Raw genomic sequence first — 17,237 nt, 5'->3', positions numbered from 1 at the left:
TTCTTTATCAGACTACCTATGGAAAATACCTAATTGCTTCACTGGCAGCCCTGCTGGTTTTGACTTGATTTCTAAACTGACTGCACTGGGGGGAAGCTATTTCACTTGCTGTCTTGATTAAAGAATTAGATTCTGCTGGGCTCCACTTGGGACTCAAGTAGCAGCAACATAATGGTTACATCTGCAGAGTTTCAGTCAGTGTAAACTCTCGTTGTTCCAATCTTAATAAATCTGCCCTAATTTACATCCCTATGAGGTCTAAAGCCTTAGAACTCTTTACCTTCCTTCTTCTGCAGGGTGCCATGAGATCTGTTGCTGAAATTTAGCCTGCAGAAGCGTCAAGATGATATTACATTTTGTGTTTCTGAATTGCATGCCATGGATGCAGGCCAGTTATGCAAGATCAGCACAACACCCACAGAGTCCCTATAGCCAGCCCAGGGACACAGGAGAGCTCACCAGATTGATAAGTAACACTTGGTTTGCCTGAGCAATGCTGTAACGCTATTACTTGCCACTCATGGTTTGAAGCTTATATCTCTATAGGGCATGGGAGTCTTTAATCACTGATTCTCAAAGTGTGAGACTTTGTTATGGCTGTTAACTCCCTCCCCGCCCTGGAGTGAAGCATAAGTCAGCAGTCCTGTGATTTCAAGGCTGAGCTGAGGGGAAATGCACGTATAGTCTTTATGCACTAGAATCTAGATTAGTATCTTGCTTTTGCCTTTTGTGTAAAATGTCACTCAACACACAGTCCCATCCTCTTTGCTGAGATCACAGCATCAGCCCACAATAAAAAAAGGTCCCAGAAAAAAATTGATTCACTGCATTACAGATCTTGGTAGTGGTGTGCGTCTACAGTGAGGTCTTGGCTACTTAACTGCAAGGCTTTAATGGAATTTATCATTGTGATCTTCTCTGTCCTCTGACTGTGAGGTTACTTTACCTTCGGTTATTCTTCCAGTACCTCTGCTGACTGCCAGAAAGAGGGGGCGTCTGGCACTGATATACTCCTCCATGCAGCCAACGCTGGGGTAATGCTGGTGAGTAAGCAGCTGCAAGCTTGATGTGCTTGCATGTATATGAGACTGAACCAGGATTCTTCTGAAGAAGCTTTAAGATGAAATTGCTGAGAATTTTTGCCTGAAGCAAGGGATGTTTCCCATGTCTTAGACAAGTAGCAACCTGCCAGTAGAAGGAAGAAGGGACTGAATTCACTCCAGAAGTATTTCTCAGAGATCTTTTTTTCAAGGTAAGACTCCTACTGTGGGAGGTAGAAGGGGCAGCAGGGTCCAGCTCTGAACACTGAGATGACTTCTCAGATATCCTTACCTTCCCAGACTGTAGAATTGAGATAAATCTCTGAGGTCTCTACCAGTCCCTTTTCAGGCTGGAAATGTTAATTAGCTAATGAGAATTATTTTTTTTGAGGTCCAAAGCCATAAGAATGGGAGGGAGGACTTTTTTTTTTTTTTTTTAAACACTGTCTTTAGCTGGCCTGTATACTAGTGGTGAACAAGCACCATTGAGTGTGCTTCTAAATCATGCACTTAAATACTAGAATAATGGGTATTTTAGGAACAGGGTGAATTCAAGTAAAATGTAGTAAATAGAGGTTAGTTTACAGTTTATTAATTTTGTTTAGTGCTTTTAAATGCTGATAGAGTATTTTTTGTTCTGTAGGAAGCAAAATGAAGGTGGTTCCTGCTTTGGGATCTTGAGCTCAAAGTTTCTTAACAGGCTTGGTTTGAAGAAATGCCATTGAAACGAGCAAGGAGATTTTTTTTTTAAAGCACCTATTTGAGTTACACCTGAACAACCAGTTTATCACTGTTAAAAACCATTTCCAGAGTGGCAGAAAGTAGTAGAGACCTCCTTGTCCCTGTTGCTGGCATCTCAATTGAAAAGCATTTAAGACGGAAAAAAAAATACCTTGAAAATAGCAGAGACAGCTTTGGAAAAAAATGGTAACATCTAAAAAATCTTTATCATTAGTACCACCTTCTCCCTGGCATAAGCCAAGACCTGAGACTATCCCTAATTGGGAACCCTCCAGACTCAGAATTTTGTGCTTGGGTTGTGGTGTATAAATTATAGTCCTCAATTAAAATGCAGGAAAGCACAGATCCTGTAAGGGTGCTGGAGCCATTAAGGAATGCACTTACCGAGCCTAGAAGTGCAGATGAGTGTGGGTGTAAGTCTACACTTTTTCTTTGCACGCTAATTGATCTAATCATTGCGTGGAGTTCCACTTTGCTCTTGGACAAGAAATAAAATACGCTAGTAAAAGCAAAAGCATCTCATGTCCAGGGAAGTAAATGCAGTTGGTAAACTTCCACACAGAGCTGAGAAGGAGGAAAAATCCTTGTCAGATCTGTGAAAAGCGTAATCAGAAGGATCTCTGACTTGCCTCCTCTTCCCTGCCCTGACATGGAAAGAATGGAGTAGTGCCTAGGGGGGGAGCTGTGCTCTGCGCAGATTGAGGAGTGGTTAGGTGAGATTGCCTGGGGAAGGGTACTTGTGCCCAGAATTCAGGTAGGGAATAATGGCCAGAACGGCGTTTGGTGCCAGCAGTCATTGCGTAACGTGGTGCTGTCTCCGCAGATAGCCTTGCCAGGCGCTGGAGCAGTTAATGCAGTTGGATGCTGTTGCTGCTTGATTCCACTTTGTAGGAGTAGTTGAGATGAGGAAATCTCTGCCAGCTTCACAGTCAGGAGTCATCTGTTCTGCCTCTGAAACTTGGGGAGCATGAATGAATAGCTCTTAAAACATTAATCTAGGGCAGCTTCCAAGAATCATGTGTACTTGAAGTCTAGTCTACATTGTGATCTGATTCATTATCCAGGGACAGCAAAGGCTTTGAAGAGGTGTTTAGCCAGTGTGTGGACATACCGAACAGTGAACTCCCAAAGAAAACCTGCCTTTGCAACTTTCAGTGGTACGTTCGGAGTGCATAGGTGCAGCATCAGAGGGTAGGGGAGCAAGTGCCACTGCAAGCAATGGATGTGCAAGCAAGGCAACAGAGGGGAAGGGACACCAAAGAGGAACAGGAGGAGCAACATGCTGTGAGACAGGACAGAGCAGCAGACAGCATGACTTCAGGGTATAGAAGATGCTACTGCTTTTGGCAGTATAACTTGACATCAGTTTAAGCTCAGTGAAATTCCACATAACCAGTGTTGAGCACCATATTATCTTCCATGGGATTGTTCCTTTCTTTAGTAAAATCTCATACCTCTTTTTGAGATGATAGGATCTGGGGGGAAAGGGATGATTTTTGTGGTTCCTTAGAGAGCTTGCGGGATGGATAAATATGAGGGAGCAAATGAAACTGCTAGAGAACACAAAGCACAGCAAGACAGATAAAGGTGATCCTAACAGAGGAGGAGGATTGGTAGTTAATTAAAACTACTGTTAAAAACCAGGGTCTTAGTAGTAAAATAAATAATAGCAGGACATGAGTAATTCCTCTCGGGGGAATGATGGAGACAAAATTAAGCTCATGTAATAATGAAAGGGTGTGTGTGCAAATGCTCAGAGGAATAGTAACAGGATAGAAAGTTTTTTTTTTTTTTTTTTTTTTTCCCTCCACTTCTCAGAAGTTCAAATGTGGTTCAAGTCAAAAGGGACAGAAACCTGTTAAAGAACATGCTCCTCAGGGCTCATAGGCCATTTCAGAAGGCACAGCTGTCTGAGTTACTGAACCCACTGTTGCCTCTGCTGCTCCACTTAGTCTCAGTAGAGAGGTGAGAGATTGAGCTCATCCTCTGCTCTAACAAATGATGGCTAGTTAAGTGTGTCGTGGAGGTGCTTGCATACACACACACACACCCAATTCTGAAACCATGTCACAGCTCTGTCTGCCTTTCTTGAGCTGTGATGCCCATTATTCTAAGGTGATTAAACAGCATAAACTCATTAACCATTCTGAACCGTGTAATATACAGTGATGTGACTTCTTTTCCATAGGTGGTTTGCATAATACTGCACTTCAGTTGTTACTCTTTCTGTTTCTTTTTCATTTCTGTGATGTCCGTCTGTTTACTAGACAAGGTTTAAAAATAAACAATTCCAGAATGTATATTTAATAGTAAAAAAAATAAATAAATAAACTAAACACGCAAATGAGTGTAAAAGGTATTTAACAAAGAAGAGCTGTACTTAAACATTGGAATGAGAACTCTTGTTGCCCTGAGCAGGAAAGTGGGTCAAGATCCTGGGTGCATGGAGACCAAAAAAGCAGGTTGTAGAAGCCTTTTCTTTTTTCTCTTCCACCTTTCCTTCTCAGTGTCCTCCAACCCCCAGAACAAACAAAACCCTAAAACTGTTGGCCTTCTGAACAGCTGTCTTTTTTACAGAGGCTGGCACACATTGCTGGCTGCAGTCTGCTATTGGTCACATCACCTCCTAAAATGAAACTCTCTAGCAGGGGTTCACGTTCCTCTGGACTTGCAGAAAGTCTAGTAAGAAACAATGATGCTTCAGCCAAAGACCACTGCGGAAACAACCTGGTGATGTGTTTTTTCTCCTGCAGGTTGCTGAGACGAAGGACTTGTGAATCTCCGAGACGCTCAGGTTGCCATTTGCGCTAGAGCTTTGCAGGACACAACCACAGCCCCCCCCCACCCCCCCAACAAGTTTAATTGAAGGAAAGCATAAAGTAATGGTGGTTTGTGGTAGATAGGGATGGTTAATTTGTAGTCTGCTCTGAAGAGTCGCTCTGCAGCTAAACTGCAGCTAAACTACAGCTCTGAGCAGTGCTCGTCCTGGAGCTGAGGCACTGCAGCCAGCAGACATTGGCCAGTAACAGCTGTCTAGCTGATGTGATGTGGAGATGCTTAACACACCATTGTATTAAAAAAAAAAAAAAAAAAAAAGACGTTTTATTTCTTAAAATGATGCATACTCTTTCAAACTAGAAGGCAAATGTACTCAGCAGTTTCAGCAGAGACAAGTATCTCTATGAACTGACATTAGTCAACTTGATGGCTCTGAGCTCAATTGTTTTTCCCCTAAGAATCTAGTTAAACAGGACTGTCTGTAGTATGTTGTCTTACTGACGGCCTACTGGTTTTCTCTGCAGTGCACAAAGCCGTGTAAGCTACTATACTTTGTTTTTTTCTCATCCTCTGTTGCCTTTTCCATTGAAAATTCAAGAAAATTTTCACAGATTTTGCTTGTCTTGTCTAAGCTTGATCTTATTCTTGTTACTGTGCCCAGAAGATGGGACTAAACGGGTTGCAGAACCTTGCTTGCCATACTGAAAGAGTATGGACCAGGCTGCTGTCCTCCTTATTGTACTGTGGGTACATTTATTTTCTCACCTGTGTCAGCCTTTGGATATTCTTTAAAGGCTGTGACTTTTAGGCATAGCAGGAGCTGAGGGTTGTTAGCAGCAGAGCTGAAGATCTGTGCTTAGATAGGGAGGAGTGAAAGACTTGCCTTAATCTGGACCAGGTACAGAGGGGTTAAAATGTGTAGTGGCCAGAAGGCAATGCATCGAGCTTAAAATAACCAAGATCAGGATAATTTAGCTTTAAAAACCATCTGGGGCCTGATTCAGTGCTCATTAAAATTCATAGTAGCCTTACGATTGGCTTCTGGAAGAATTAAGCAGAGTGTTACACTTCATAATGAGTGCCTTGGGCCTTGCCCAAGAAAGTACATAAATGCATACAGTAGTGTTAGAAATGGACTTCTTTTCTGTAACATCCAGCTTTTAGCACTTGTGGAAGTCAGTGAAAAAAACTCTGTTTTCAGTGGACTTTGGATTGGAGCTGAAGAACAGATGTTAGAGCTGACTCTGGAAAACAGTCTCTGGGCAAGTTGTCTTTGAGCTGTTCATGCTACAATAAGCTGCCCAGTTTGGGTATAAATGTAATTAATTAGCAGAAATCAGAGCTGCTGAGTATGTAGTGAAAGTTGTGGAAAATCGGATTGCAAACCTAGATGCTCCTCTTAGCGACTGCCACTGAGGAAACCTCCTGATTTCTAATGCTTCATTATAAAATATGTGCAGCTGGGGGCAAAGAGACAAAACATTAATTCTGCTGCTTGTTCCTAAGCCACAAACTTGCAGACGTTCTTCAGGCTTTTGTGTTCTCTTCCAAGTTCTAAATATGTTCTCTCTAAGCTTCTGCAGAATAGCAGCCTGAGTGACGTAAAGCTGAGCCAATATCTTATTTAAAGAACATTGCCATTTATGTCTATGTCATTTAAAAACACGTTTTTAAAAGTCTCTCAGAACTTAGGGTCACTTGCCAGCTGCTCACCTACATTGTCTGGCTACTTCTAACTTGTGGCTTGTGATCCCCTTCATAATGGGTTGTGTCTGTTCTTGGACCGAGCTCGTTATTTGTTGAAAGAAGGAAATGAAAAAATTTTCCAGATAACTACCCAAGTATTTCTGCAGAGAATCTTTGCTTAAGCGTTTCAGTACAACTCTTAGCCAGACTTTTGATTTCAATGAAAGTTCTGCAGAACAAACCAGAATGTTCATTAGGAATCTTAGCAAGCGTTTGATTTTAAAGGTCATGCATGGAAATGAACTAAGTTGATACTTTTTTAATTCGAACACCTTCCTCTGAATTAATTTATTTATAGAATTTATTTGGTGTTCCAGAGAGCACATGAACAAGATTTTTTTTTTTTTTGTATTAGTCATTTTCTGAAGTAACTAGAAGTTTAATGAATGTTTTCCCCTTATTTTTATGATGCCATCTTCAGAATCTCAAGATCTGCAGAATAGATGTGCCATTTTATCTGCATCCTAAATGGTTATGTCTGATGTTGCTCCTTTTTTTTTTTTTTTTTTTAATTACTATTAACTATATATATAGATATATGCATACAGGTATATAAATAAAATCAAAAGATTCTGATTGATATATATATATATATATGTATATATATATATTAGTGGATCTGGTGTTATCTTGAAGAGGATTCTGGTCCAGCCACACTGCTACGGTTTCATTTCTTGCAGTGGCCAGCAGGACGTAGACTTGTTCCAAAGGAAGCACATTTGTTATCATTCTAGCCAAATACCAGCAGGTCCATGTGGTCAGGTAGGCTGTATAGGTGTGCTTAATTTGGACTCCATTTATCATGTGGTATGGTTTCAGTATAAAAGTGTTCTTACAATACCAGAAACAGACATCTGGCATGTTCTATCCTTTATAAGCTCCATTGCCTGTGTGCACATTTTAGTTATATTTTAGTTCCTTATTGTGGAATCTGAGAGCATTATTAGTTTCACAAACGTTTTATGTAGTTTTAATTTAAATAATTTTTTATTTTTATTTTTTATTTTTTGTAATGGAGAATGGTGGTTGGAAGGTTCATTATGTGCTCACCGCATGTGTTCTGATAAAACACTGCACCAAAGCAACCAGCATCTTATTCTGTCTTAGACTAATGTTCATACTATTATAGATCCCAGCTTCAGTGAAAACTGGGGAAGAGAGCTGAGGATAAAGAAAGTAAAAGGTTTTTCTAACTACTAGCAGGAAAGACCAAAAATCATTCTCAGCAGTAATTGACTTTTTCTCTTTTCTCTGTTGTAGTAGTTACTATGCAAGATGAGAATATCACAGCTCACATTTTTCTACACTATACAAATAAATTTCTAAGTGGCAATTATAACCAATTAATCCTTTGCAAACCATCCTGTGGACTCCAGTGCATTGACAGCTCATGTAGACAAGGGAAACTGAGGGTAGAGTATTATGACATGCTTGTTTCAGTGGCAGAACAAGAAGGCCCAGTTCCAGCATTGCAGGTTGCTGGCTTCTGAGTTGTGGTGGCATGACTGTGTGGCTGAGATTTATGCCAGGCCGCTGAAACAATCTGAGGTTAAAAATAAATTAGATATTAATTAAAAAATTAAATAAGCAGGTTTAACCCTTCATCTACACCCTTGTCTCACTAAAACCATTTTTTTTTTAAACAGTTGTACTTGCAGAAGGAGGAACTGCAGTGGTGCAAAACTGCAAATGAGTGCCATGCAGTGGTGCCAACCAGCCAGAAGCAAAGCAATTGTTAGTCCAGCCTCAGCAACTGGGAGGGGTTGAGCTAAGGTCTGGAATCTCATTCCTGTCGCAGCGGTCAACCCTTCCCCTTTTCTTTTCCTCATATTCCCCTCAGACAGCTGCTCTCTGCCTTTACCATTTTACTCCAAAACAAGCTATCACACACCACCGTAGTACAAAGCATCCTCCTGCACTTGCTGTAGGGTGGCTGCTGCTGGGAGGATGACCACGATGCTTGCTTCCTGGCGCAGGATTAACAGGGCAGCTCTGAGAAGCTGCACGCCTTCAGCTGCTTAAGACTGTGTTGTCTGCAAGGGCAGTTGTTGTTCCCTGCCTCCACATGGCAGCAAGCAGGACGGGAGCCTGCTGTGCTGCAGGGAGCCATGTGGCTGGATTTTGACAAGCACAAACTGCAGCCCTCAAATTATTCCGGGCTCCTGAGAGTTGGGTTTGAATGTACCCAGAGGTAGAGAGTGACTAATAACGGCAAATGGTGTTAGACTTTTGCTACCATTATTTTAGCCACTAGGAATTCTCTGAATTCTGGTTAATACTTTTGCAATAGCTGACTGACCTAGTTATTCTGAGCAGAAGCTGTAGTATGTATTCCTCTTATGTCAGCCAGGGATTTCAATCTGCATTTCTATAGCATCTTTAAGGATCGCAGCATGCTTGAAAAAACAACAGATTAAGCTGCCTCTGTTCTGGGGGAGTTAAGCATTGTCACAGTCATTTTACTAGTGTGCGAAATGACTTTCCCAAGGTGACCTGACGAATCTGTGAGAAGGTAGGCTACGCTGACTTTGTGCTGTGATGCTGCCATTGCAGGACTGATCATCCTGACTTTTGTGGGAAGCAGCAGATGCACCTCTTGTAGAGTGGCACAGACTTGTCTGGTGGAGCATGATGTTGCTTCTTTTATAATCTAATATGTCTGTGAATTTTTGCAAGTAAAAGATGTGGAAGAAGTGTGAGGTGGCTGTGATCCAAGCTTTATTGATATTACCTGCAGGGAATGTCTACCAAGCCACAGGAATTTTACCAGTAGCAAAATAACCTGTGGTGTGTTCAGGTGATCCTCTCAAGCTTTGGTTTCAACTTCTCATCAGAGTGGTAGTTAAAATTTAAAGTCTGTTGTTTTCCTACCCTCTTTAAGATTAATTTGCTTTCTTGCCTATGTTCTTGGCTCTCGCTGCTCCAGACGTTCTCAGTCCAGGTTGCAGATCTCCATGCTGCTTCCTTGCCAGCTGTTCTCTGCTCCATCATTGGAGTTGCCAGGCCCTGGCGAGACAGTCTGTGATTCTGCCCTGGTGCTGCACGAATTTTCTTCTTTCATGTGACCCAGTGTGCATTGTATTTGGTGGTATGCACTCTCAGTCCCACAATGGTCTGCCAGATTAGAGCACGCAGACATGTCCTATAACAGCATGCAGTCCTCTAGACGAGGTGATAAACTTTAACCAACTTCTAGTTCTTAAGTTCTGGTGTGTTTTCTTTCCATTTTGTATTGGGGCAAAAAGATGGAAACTGGATTAGATGGTAAATCCTTAGGGACTCTTAGAAGCCCACCGAATAGGCTTATGCAGTGGGAGTGCAGATAAGGCCTTGTCCTGCTGGGATCTCCAAGATGCTACCTTTATAATATCAACAGTGCGTGGTAAGCAGGAGATAGCCCTAATATATAAGCAAGCAATCCAGATAGTGCTGTCTTACAATTTTCTGCCCACCTCTGAATGCAATAGCCTTGGGGAGAAGTAGCACAACTCTAAGCACTTATTTAAAGTGAAACTGCCTCTGGATTGCTCCCTTCTCATCTCCAGGCCTGCTAATCTCATGTGTTGATTATGAGACTTGCTGATTTGATTCCTATCTTGTGCTTCCTCCCACCAGCTGATGCTTCGTGAGTTCGCAACACACCCTTTCTCGTAGTGACCCCTTTGTCCCAGTTGTTAGCACGGTTTTGCACTTCCATGTTAGTTCACTCCAGATTTCAAGAGCCATGAAAAAGAAGAGACCACAGCTCCTGACGGAAGCACATTTATGCCTCCTAGCAAATCCCAGAGTTTAGAGGAGCCCTGCTAGAAGATCCAGCTCCAAATCACAGCCTTACTTCATGGATGGGATTGCCTCAGTTCTTCCTGGGATTTCCTGAATGCATCAAAGTTACTGTACCTTGGCATTAGGCTTTGTCTGGAAGCTTGGTTGAAACAGGATAAGCGGTTTTGTTTGTTTGTTTTTCCTCTCTATAGCTTGCTTAGTTCCCCAAAAGCACAAAACAGGTGGTCAAATACATTTCTCCTGGCTGAGGTAGAAGGAAGACCTTGTATATGGCACAGTTGGCTATGGTGTCTCTAACATTTTTGTTTGTTTGTTTGTTTAAAAAAAAAGATTACAAGTGTCCCATCTTGCATGTTGCCACAGTGAAATGTTGAAAAGTTCATTTCTACCACAAAATTCTCCTCCAGTAGAGATGAAGTGGGCTTAAATAAATCTGTTGTAGCAGCAGTGCAGGAAGTGAGGTACCAGCACTCTCCTGGTGCTGTGACATGGATGGGCAGCTTTTATCAGAAATTTGTTATGCTTTGTGGGGGGAAGGTGGCATGGCATATGGAATGGCCATTTGCAGTGTAGATGAACGAGATAAGTAGTCTGCGATGCAAGCGTTTAGTCAATGTACCCTGCAGCACTTCTTGCTCACAGGTTATGGCTGCCATCGATAAGACAGGATCTGAATGAGAAGCATGGAGTATACAGCAGCTGTAGGAGGAGTGGGGTGTGTGTGCATGTGTTTATAGAAATGTGTGAGCATAATTATTTATATTATCTTGTGCAATTCTCTAGGTAAGAAGGGAGCAGTGGGCAGGGAAGGAGCAGTGAAATGTTTAATAAAGGGACAAACGCTAAAGGGGAAAATTAGAGATGCAGCACTTTTACAGGTAAATTTTTCTTCAAAGTGTGTAGGACTACTTGGACCAAACTTGTGAATAGAAAGACTGGAAAGTGTCCTAATTTTTCATTAAGACTGTGGGCAGCAGAGGTTCACACCAACTCAAAGCTGCTTTAGTTCCATCTAAGCTTGTGTCTTGACAAGTAAAATCAGGCTCTTCCATTTATAAAGGACTTGCATCTTGTTCTAGAAGACTGTCTTAGCATGTAAATGCATAAAATATAATACTTATGCAAATCTGAAGCCAGTTCCAAGCCTGGGTGACTCCTTGTAGAATATAAATGACATTTCTTTGTGACGCTCCCAAAGCTATCGTTGTGTAGATGACTGACTCCTCACTGATTGGCACATCACCAAAGCATAGATAGCACAGATGACAATGATGGTTAGCAGTCGTCATGTTTCCTCCACACCTAGAAGGATTAATGCTTTGTTTCCTTATTTCTGATCCTCCACAGTAGTTTTTCCATCTTGCAAGTTCCAGTCTTCAGGAGAAAGAATGCTGTCCCTTTCTCTTGATCTTGATTGTAGTATATTTACTATTAGATTATAGTATATTTACTAATAACATGAACTTTTTTTTTTTTTTTTTTTTGATTGCATCAGTGTATGGTGCTTGCCCTGTAGGGGGAGGCAATCTAATCCCCAGACAGAAAGGAACCTGGCTAACTTCACTTCTTATACCCTAGGGATGCTGCTGTGAGGTAACAGGCAGGAAATCTTGGTCTCTTTGGCAGGCTCTGGCAGGCAAGGACCTGCAGTGTAATGTATAAGCTGTGACTGCACTCTCAGGAAGCAGCCTTCCACAATTTAGCTAGCAGATCTGTAAATGAGGATTACGAACCTCAGCCCATCAGCTAAAATGCCAGGGTTTCCATTACCTTCTCCATAGGAACCCCAGTTCTGTTCCTTCTCCATAACGTTACTGTAGATCTTGGGCATTCCCACTAAATCTGTGACTTTGGGTGTTGTACGACACCACCACCTCCTAGCCAGGCAGGATGAACTGGTAGGAAGGAAAACGGGAACAGGGAAACGTGCTGAGCTGGCCCATTGCTACTGCACAAGCCCACTCCCAGCAGAAATGATGACAGCCTAATGGTTATTAGTAATTTGACATTTATTCATTTTAAGGGCAATTTAACAGAACTGAGGTGGAAAAAAAAGTGTGGGAGTGGGGAAGGATTAATGCAGGGGGAGGATTTTGAAGGCTGACTTTTATCTCTGCTCTTTGGATTTAAATACAATACACCTTGGGGTTAAGCCAGCATTGTTTATTGTTCGTGGTTGGGAGAGGCCAAGAACCCCCTTTATTTGCAGTGGCGAAAGAGCAGTCGCAGGGTTTGCTGCGGTGAACTCTGACCTGTCCCCTGACGATACCGAGCCCTTCCACCTGTGCACACCCGCTACTGCTGAGCAGTGGTGGAGCCGGCGTCCTACCGAACGCAGGTCGCTTGTGGAAATGTCTATTTCCAGGAGCCAGTAAACCCTGAGGCACGGCACAGGCAGCGCAACAGGATTACAGGGTGATACTAGACTTCAGACCTCGCAGCACTGAGTCACGGCAAGCGACAGGGGAGAAGTAAAAGCGCCAGGTCATGTGCTGCACATCTGCAATGCAAATAAATTGGTGAATTCTTCTATAGCCAGCCGTATAGCAAACAATCAAAGCTTTCCTGCCAGGAATTACAAGGAATTGGTGGCAGGTCCTGAAATCTGCAGCCAGGCGACACAGGCGGAGATGTCGGGATTCGTTAGAAGCTGCAGCAGCTCTAGGCCCTGAGGCTGTGGAGCTGAGAGAGAGGAGCTAACAAGCAAGTCGGAGCTTTAATAGGTCAGCAGCGAAGCAGGGGGGGTTAGGAAAGGGTGGAGGGGAATGGGAGATGATCTTCCCGAGGTTCTTGCCTGAGACCTAGCAAGCCTCGGTGCCCAGGTGTGACTGAGCTCTTTTTCTCTCTCTTCCCCCCGTAGGGACCAAAAGGAGGAGACAGTGAGAAGGCAAGATGGTCCCACGAGGCTCTGCTGTCGGTGTGTGTTATTTTCCTTTGGAACATGAATCCGAGGCTTCTCCGCGCTGACTGCATCTGTGCTCCATCTACTACCACACCCTGAAATCAAACTCAGCAGCTTAGGTGAACCAGGCACTGTACAAACATGTCAGACTTGCCTCCACCCCTTTTGCTTCTCCCGCTTTCTCCTGCCATCTTTCTCTCCCAAGTTTATCGGCGTGTCAGCGGATCCCGGTGGCAGAGCATTTCCACCTCACCTCTGGTTACAGAGCAATGAAGAGCCAGGGGTAAGCTCCCTCCTGCAGGTTTGGGGTTCAACATTGACTTGCTTGCTTGCTTTAAAGCAGTAGCAACACTGTCCTAATCGCTGCAGTTTCATGCGATTTTGTTCCCTCTGTTTACAGAGGACTAGGTTTGTCAGTTTAAACTAACATCTCTGTTCCCCAGTGGCTGTGCTGCTACAGCTTAACCCCTTCCCTTCAGAGCTCAGCCTCGCCACTGCCAGGAACTAGCGTAACGATCACACGTGTGTTGGCAATGCCAGCCTTGGGCAAAGTGAGAGGCGAACGGTTCCGGGTGGTCATACAATTTTTTCTCTCGAGGGATGGTTCTGGAAGGGAAGAAAAACCAGGAGCTGGATTCCTTTGGGAAGGAGTTTACTTCGTCTTTACTCCTATAGCCCAGCAACACCGTCCTCCAATCGGCTTTGCTGCATGGCAGTGGGAGAGTTTCCCTGCAGACCCTTCTTTCTCCTCTCACTTGGAATTGTCCTCTACCGGCATTGTTACAGCAGGACTGCCAGTAAGATCTTGTGTTTTTTGCTTTCCAGTGTCTTTTAGATGGGCCAATGTCTCTGGGATCTGGTAGTGTAAACTATGGAGAGTGAAGATGATGGGGAATGGGGGGAGGAAAATGCATTGTTGAATATTGCTGGGTGATGATCTTAAAGCATTGGGGTGAAGAAGGGGTTAAAATTACTCTGGGTGATGCTTGGGAAAGCAGACAGCACGTCAGGAACATGCATGCTCGTTGCTTTTACGTGAGACATAGCAATATCTCCTCCTAAGTCCTGTATCTGTGAGGACCCTTACCATACCTTTGAAGAAGTCTCATCGACTCACCAGTTATAACCCCTCGTGTCTGTATTCCTGACCTTCTGGCTGCTGTGCTAGCCAAGGGCTTTTCAGAACACCTACTGAAACACTATGTTGTAGTACTCGCATGTGTGGGGGTGTGTGTGTGTGGGTTTATGTGTATCTTGGCTATCTGAAAGCTGGCTGATTTCCTCCAGTTTAAATTACTATAAGTCTTACTGTATAACTATATAGTTACTATCCTATTGGGCATTTGTACTTGATTATTTTTGCCAAGTGGTAGCCAACATACAGACAAGAATTTCATCTCACAGCTGCAGAAAGTAGTCTTATCCATTAATGTTTGCTGATACATGTATTTTCTTCTTTGCCAGGACATTAATGCCTTAATGTATTTGGGGACACAGCACTGAAAATAAAAAACAAAACACAACAAAAACCAAAACACAAACCCAAACAAACAAACAAACAAACAAAAAACACCAAAAAAAAATCGGAAGAGAAGTTTGTGGCTGGTGAGTGAAAGTTCTCAGGTGGTGCTGGGGAATGCACATATAGTAAGAGGTGTTTGCTGAAAATTACGTGTTTGGGTAAAATCCAAGCAGCTATGCCCCTCCAGAGCTGCTGGGGAAAGGAACGCTGCTGGCTCTCTCTCAAGTCCCATCCCTTTGAACAGTCTCATTCTTGATGGCATGATGAAGCTGTAAAATGATGTTCGTATTCTACAACCACCTTGGTATGTACATCCTGTGTGCTAAGTGTGAGCAGAGGATTATGTATCCAGTAACAAAGACAGCTGATCAAATAAGGGAAAGAGCTATCAACAAATAGTTGGCTGGATTAGTAACTGTGCTTTAAGGTGGACAGTCTGTTCCCTGTGCAGGGGTTGTTTCGGTCTAGATGGGTGCCAGTATGGCCTTAGTTATACGTATACACCTGGAAAGAATATCCTGGGACCTATTGACAAGGCTTGCAAAAATGAAACATGAAATCTTGTTTGGTCACAAAATTATTTTCATTCACAAAGAGAAGCACACACCAGGAAGTTCGACTTTCCTCTCTGATTAGAGACTAGAGACTAGATTTTTTCTGTTAAAAACACTTTTTAACCTACTTCTCTGATGTGCTCAGGGAAATTCACAAGCAGAAAAAAGAGCTAAAATATTTTGTTCAAACTGCTTAAAACATCATGGACTAGCCAACTCCACCTGCAGCTAGAAACTCAGCCAGGTTCCAAGTTCTGCATTGCACATCACGTTCTCCTGAGGTACTGATTGAGGTACTGTGGTGAAGTCTCATCTCATTAAGAGCTGCCGATCAGTTCTGCACATATAGGGCATCAGCTCTGAAGTCAGCAAGAGCAGCAGAAGGCTAGCCAATATGTTGTCCTGCTCAGCACTGATAGCTGGAGAAATGCAGGAAACTTTCAGATCTTGCTACAGGAGACTCTGGGTTAGGGGATCAGCTTTCTTGCCTCTTTGCTTTCCAAGGCATAGACTCGGTGCAATGGAGTACAGAATCAGGACTTGGCTAATTTAGGCCTCATTTCTAAGGGATTTCTTGGTATGGTTTCTAAAAATTGCAGGAGAATTACTGTGTAGCTGGAGGACTAATGCACTGGGATCTCATGTTAGTTTGAGACTGATCAGGTAATGTGAATGTAGGGTGATGACAGACTTAAAGTTGGAATCTATTTCCCTCAGAAAAATCTCAGGAAATTACATTTACCCTAGGGCAGAGCCATTTTAATTTATAGTGTTAGTAATTAGATTACTTTGTAATTTATTGATGAACAGAGTGTAGTTGTAGACAATAGTTATTTATATTTACTTGTGTTATGAGTGCACCTTAGGTTTTAACATATGGAATACTGTGAACATTCATAATAATAGCATTTTTTTTTTTTTTTTTTTTTTTTTTTTTTCTCCTTTCTGCACTAAGCAGAATAGCTGATATTCCCTAGGAGAAGTCTTGTCTGTTATGATTTAAATTTCCATATCTGTTGGTCTTGGTTAGTGGCAGTAGTGAGTAGTAAGGTGCTGAGAGACAGCCAGGCTCTGGGGTTTAAGCTGGCCTCTTGTCTCCATGTTTTGGGGCCCACTGCCTGGGCTGCAGCTTTCTCATCAGTTATCTCATGGGAATAACACTAATTGCTGTCAACAGCCTGCAACTTAATACCTATACATCCCACTTTAGGAGAACACAGTGATCATAACTAGGGAGTAAGATTGTTTAGTGTTATTTGGAAGGAAGTTTAACTCTTACATTGTGGTGCCAGCGGGTGGTCTGGGGATCACTGTAGTGACCCTGCCAGCCCTCTGCCATGCTGCTGGAGTGAGGAGCGTGATCTGGGATGTGTGTGGTCATCAGTGCCCCTGCAGGGGCAGGTGTGCTTGCAAGCAGTCAGCCATGCCCAGCGAGTGTTCGACTCATGCTTTGCTCCTGAATTGAGTACAGTAAAGCCTGTATCACGTGTGTTTGCAACACACGGCTATGGCCTCCCTCCTGCAACCCAGCTGGATCTGTGACCCATGACATGGTACAGAGGAGCACAGTGGGGTTACAGTGCTCAGACAGAACTGCAGGACGTGGCGCCTGGTGTTTTGAAGTGATGTGCTTGAAGTAGCCTGTTCCCCAGATGCAGCCCAGTGCCTTGGCTCCCTCCTTTGCCACGTGACCCAGCATGCCAGATGGGGCCCCTTTCGCTTGTCCCAACATAACCTTCTGTCTGAGAGATGAGATGTTGTTATTCATGTGAATTTTTGCAGACAGAGCCTAAAATGTTCTTATTCTAATCTTGGTAGTATCTTTACGCTGACTTTGAGTGGATCTAGCACACGAGAGTGGAGACTGAAGCCCTATATCCAAGCTTGAAGCTCTTTGGTGTTCTGGATTAACAGATAACTACAGCCACTTGCTTTTAACCACGTATGCATCCTTCGTGGCAAAGTAATACCTGTAAAACCATTTGAAACAATGCAGTGACTCTGTGGACATGGAACAGTGACGTGTGCATGTGTCAAAGAGGTGCAGTGCTGTATGGCTTTGTACATCCAGAAGAGGACAGCTACATCAAGTGTTTGAAAGGTAGGGAAACAATTCATCAATGTTTTAGTGACATATGTCTCAGCCTTATGACTTGCAGCATACATCTCTC

General features: G+C 43.1%; 1 protein-coding gene across 9 annotated transcripts in view; it reads left to right on the top strand.

The window, feature by feature from the left end:
• The first annotated feature begins 843 nt into the window (after window positions 1-843).
• PAK6 (p21 (RAC1) activated kinase 6) overlaps window positions 844-17,237 on the top strand; it is a 41,231-nt gene continuing 24,837 nt past the window's right edge. Inside the window, exons 1-3 of one of the 9 annotated variants that reach the window (XM_032188921.1) lie at window positions 844-1,043; window positions 12,949-13,273; window positions 13,589-13,787. In XM_032188921.1, the coding sequence (XP_032044812.1) occupies window positions 13,700-13,787 (88 nt within the window). In that variant the 5' untranslated portion in view covers window positions 844-1,043; window positions 12,949-13,273; window positions 13,589-13,699. Of the gene's footprint in view, window positions 1,253-12,760; window positions 12,812-12,948; window positions 13,274-13,588; window positions 13,788-14,500; window positions 14,596-16,884; window positions 17,168-17,237 lie in introns of those variants that run through there. The other 8 variants (XM_032188920.1, XM_032188922.1, XM_032188925.1 and 5 more) reach the window with 8 other exon arrangements.

This window comes from Aythya fuligula, chromosome 5 (assembly GCF_009819795.1).
Source record: "Aythya fuligula isolate bAytFul2 chromosome 5, bAytFul2.pri, whole genome shotgun sequence".
Lineage (NCBI taxonomy): Eukaryota > Metazoa > Chordata > Aves > Anseriformes > Anatidae > Aythya > Aythya fuligula.
Note: the sequence above shows the minus strand (reverse complement) of the source record. Positions and strands in the feature narration are given on the sequence as shown.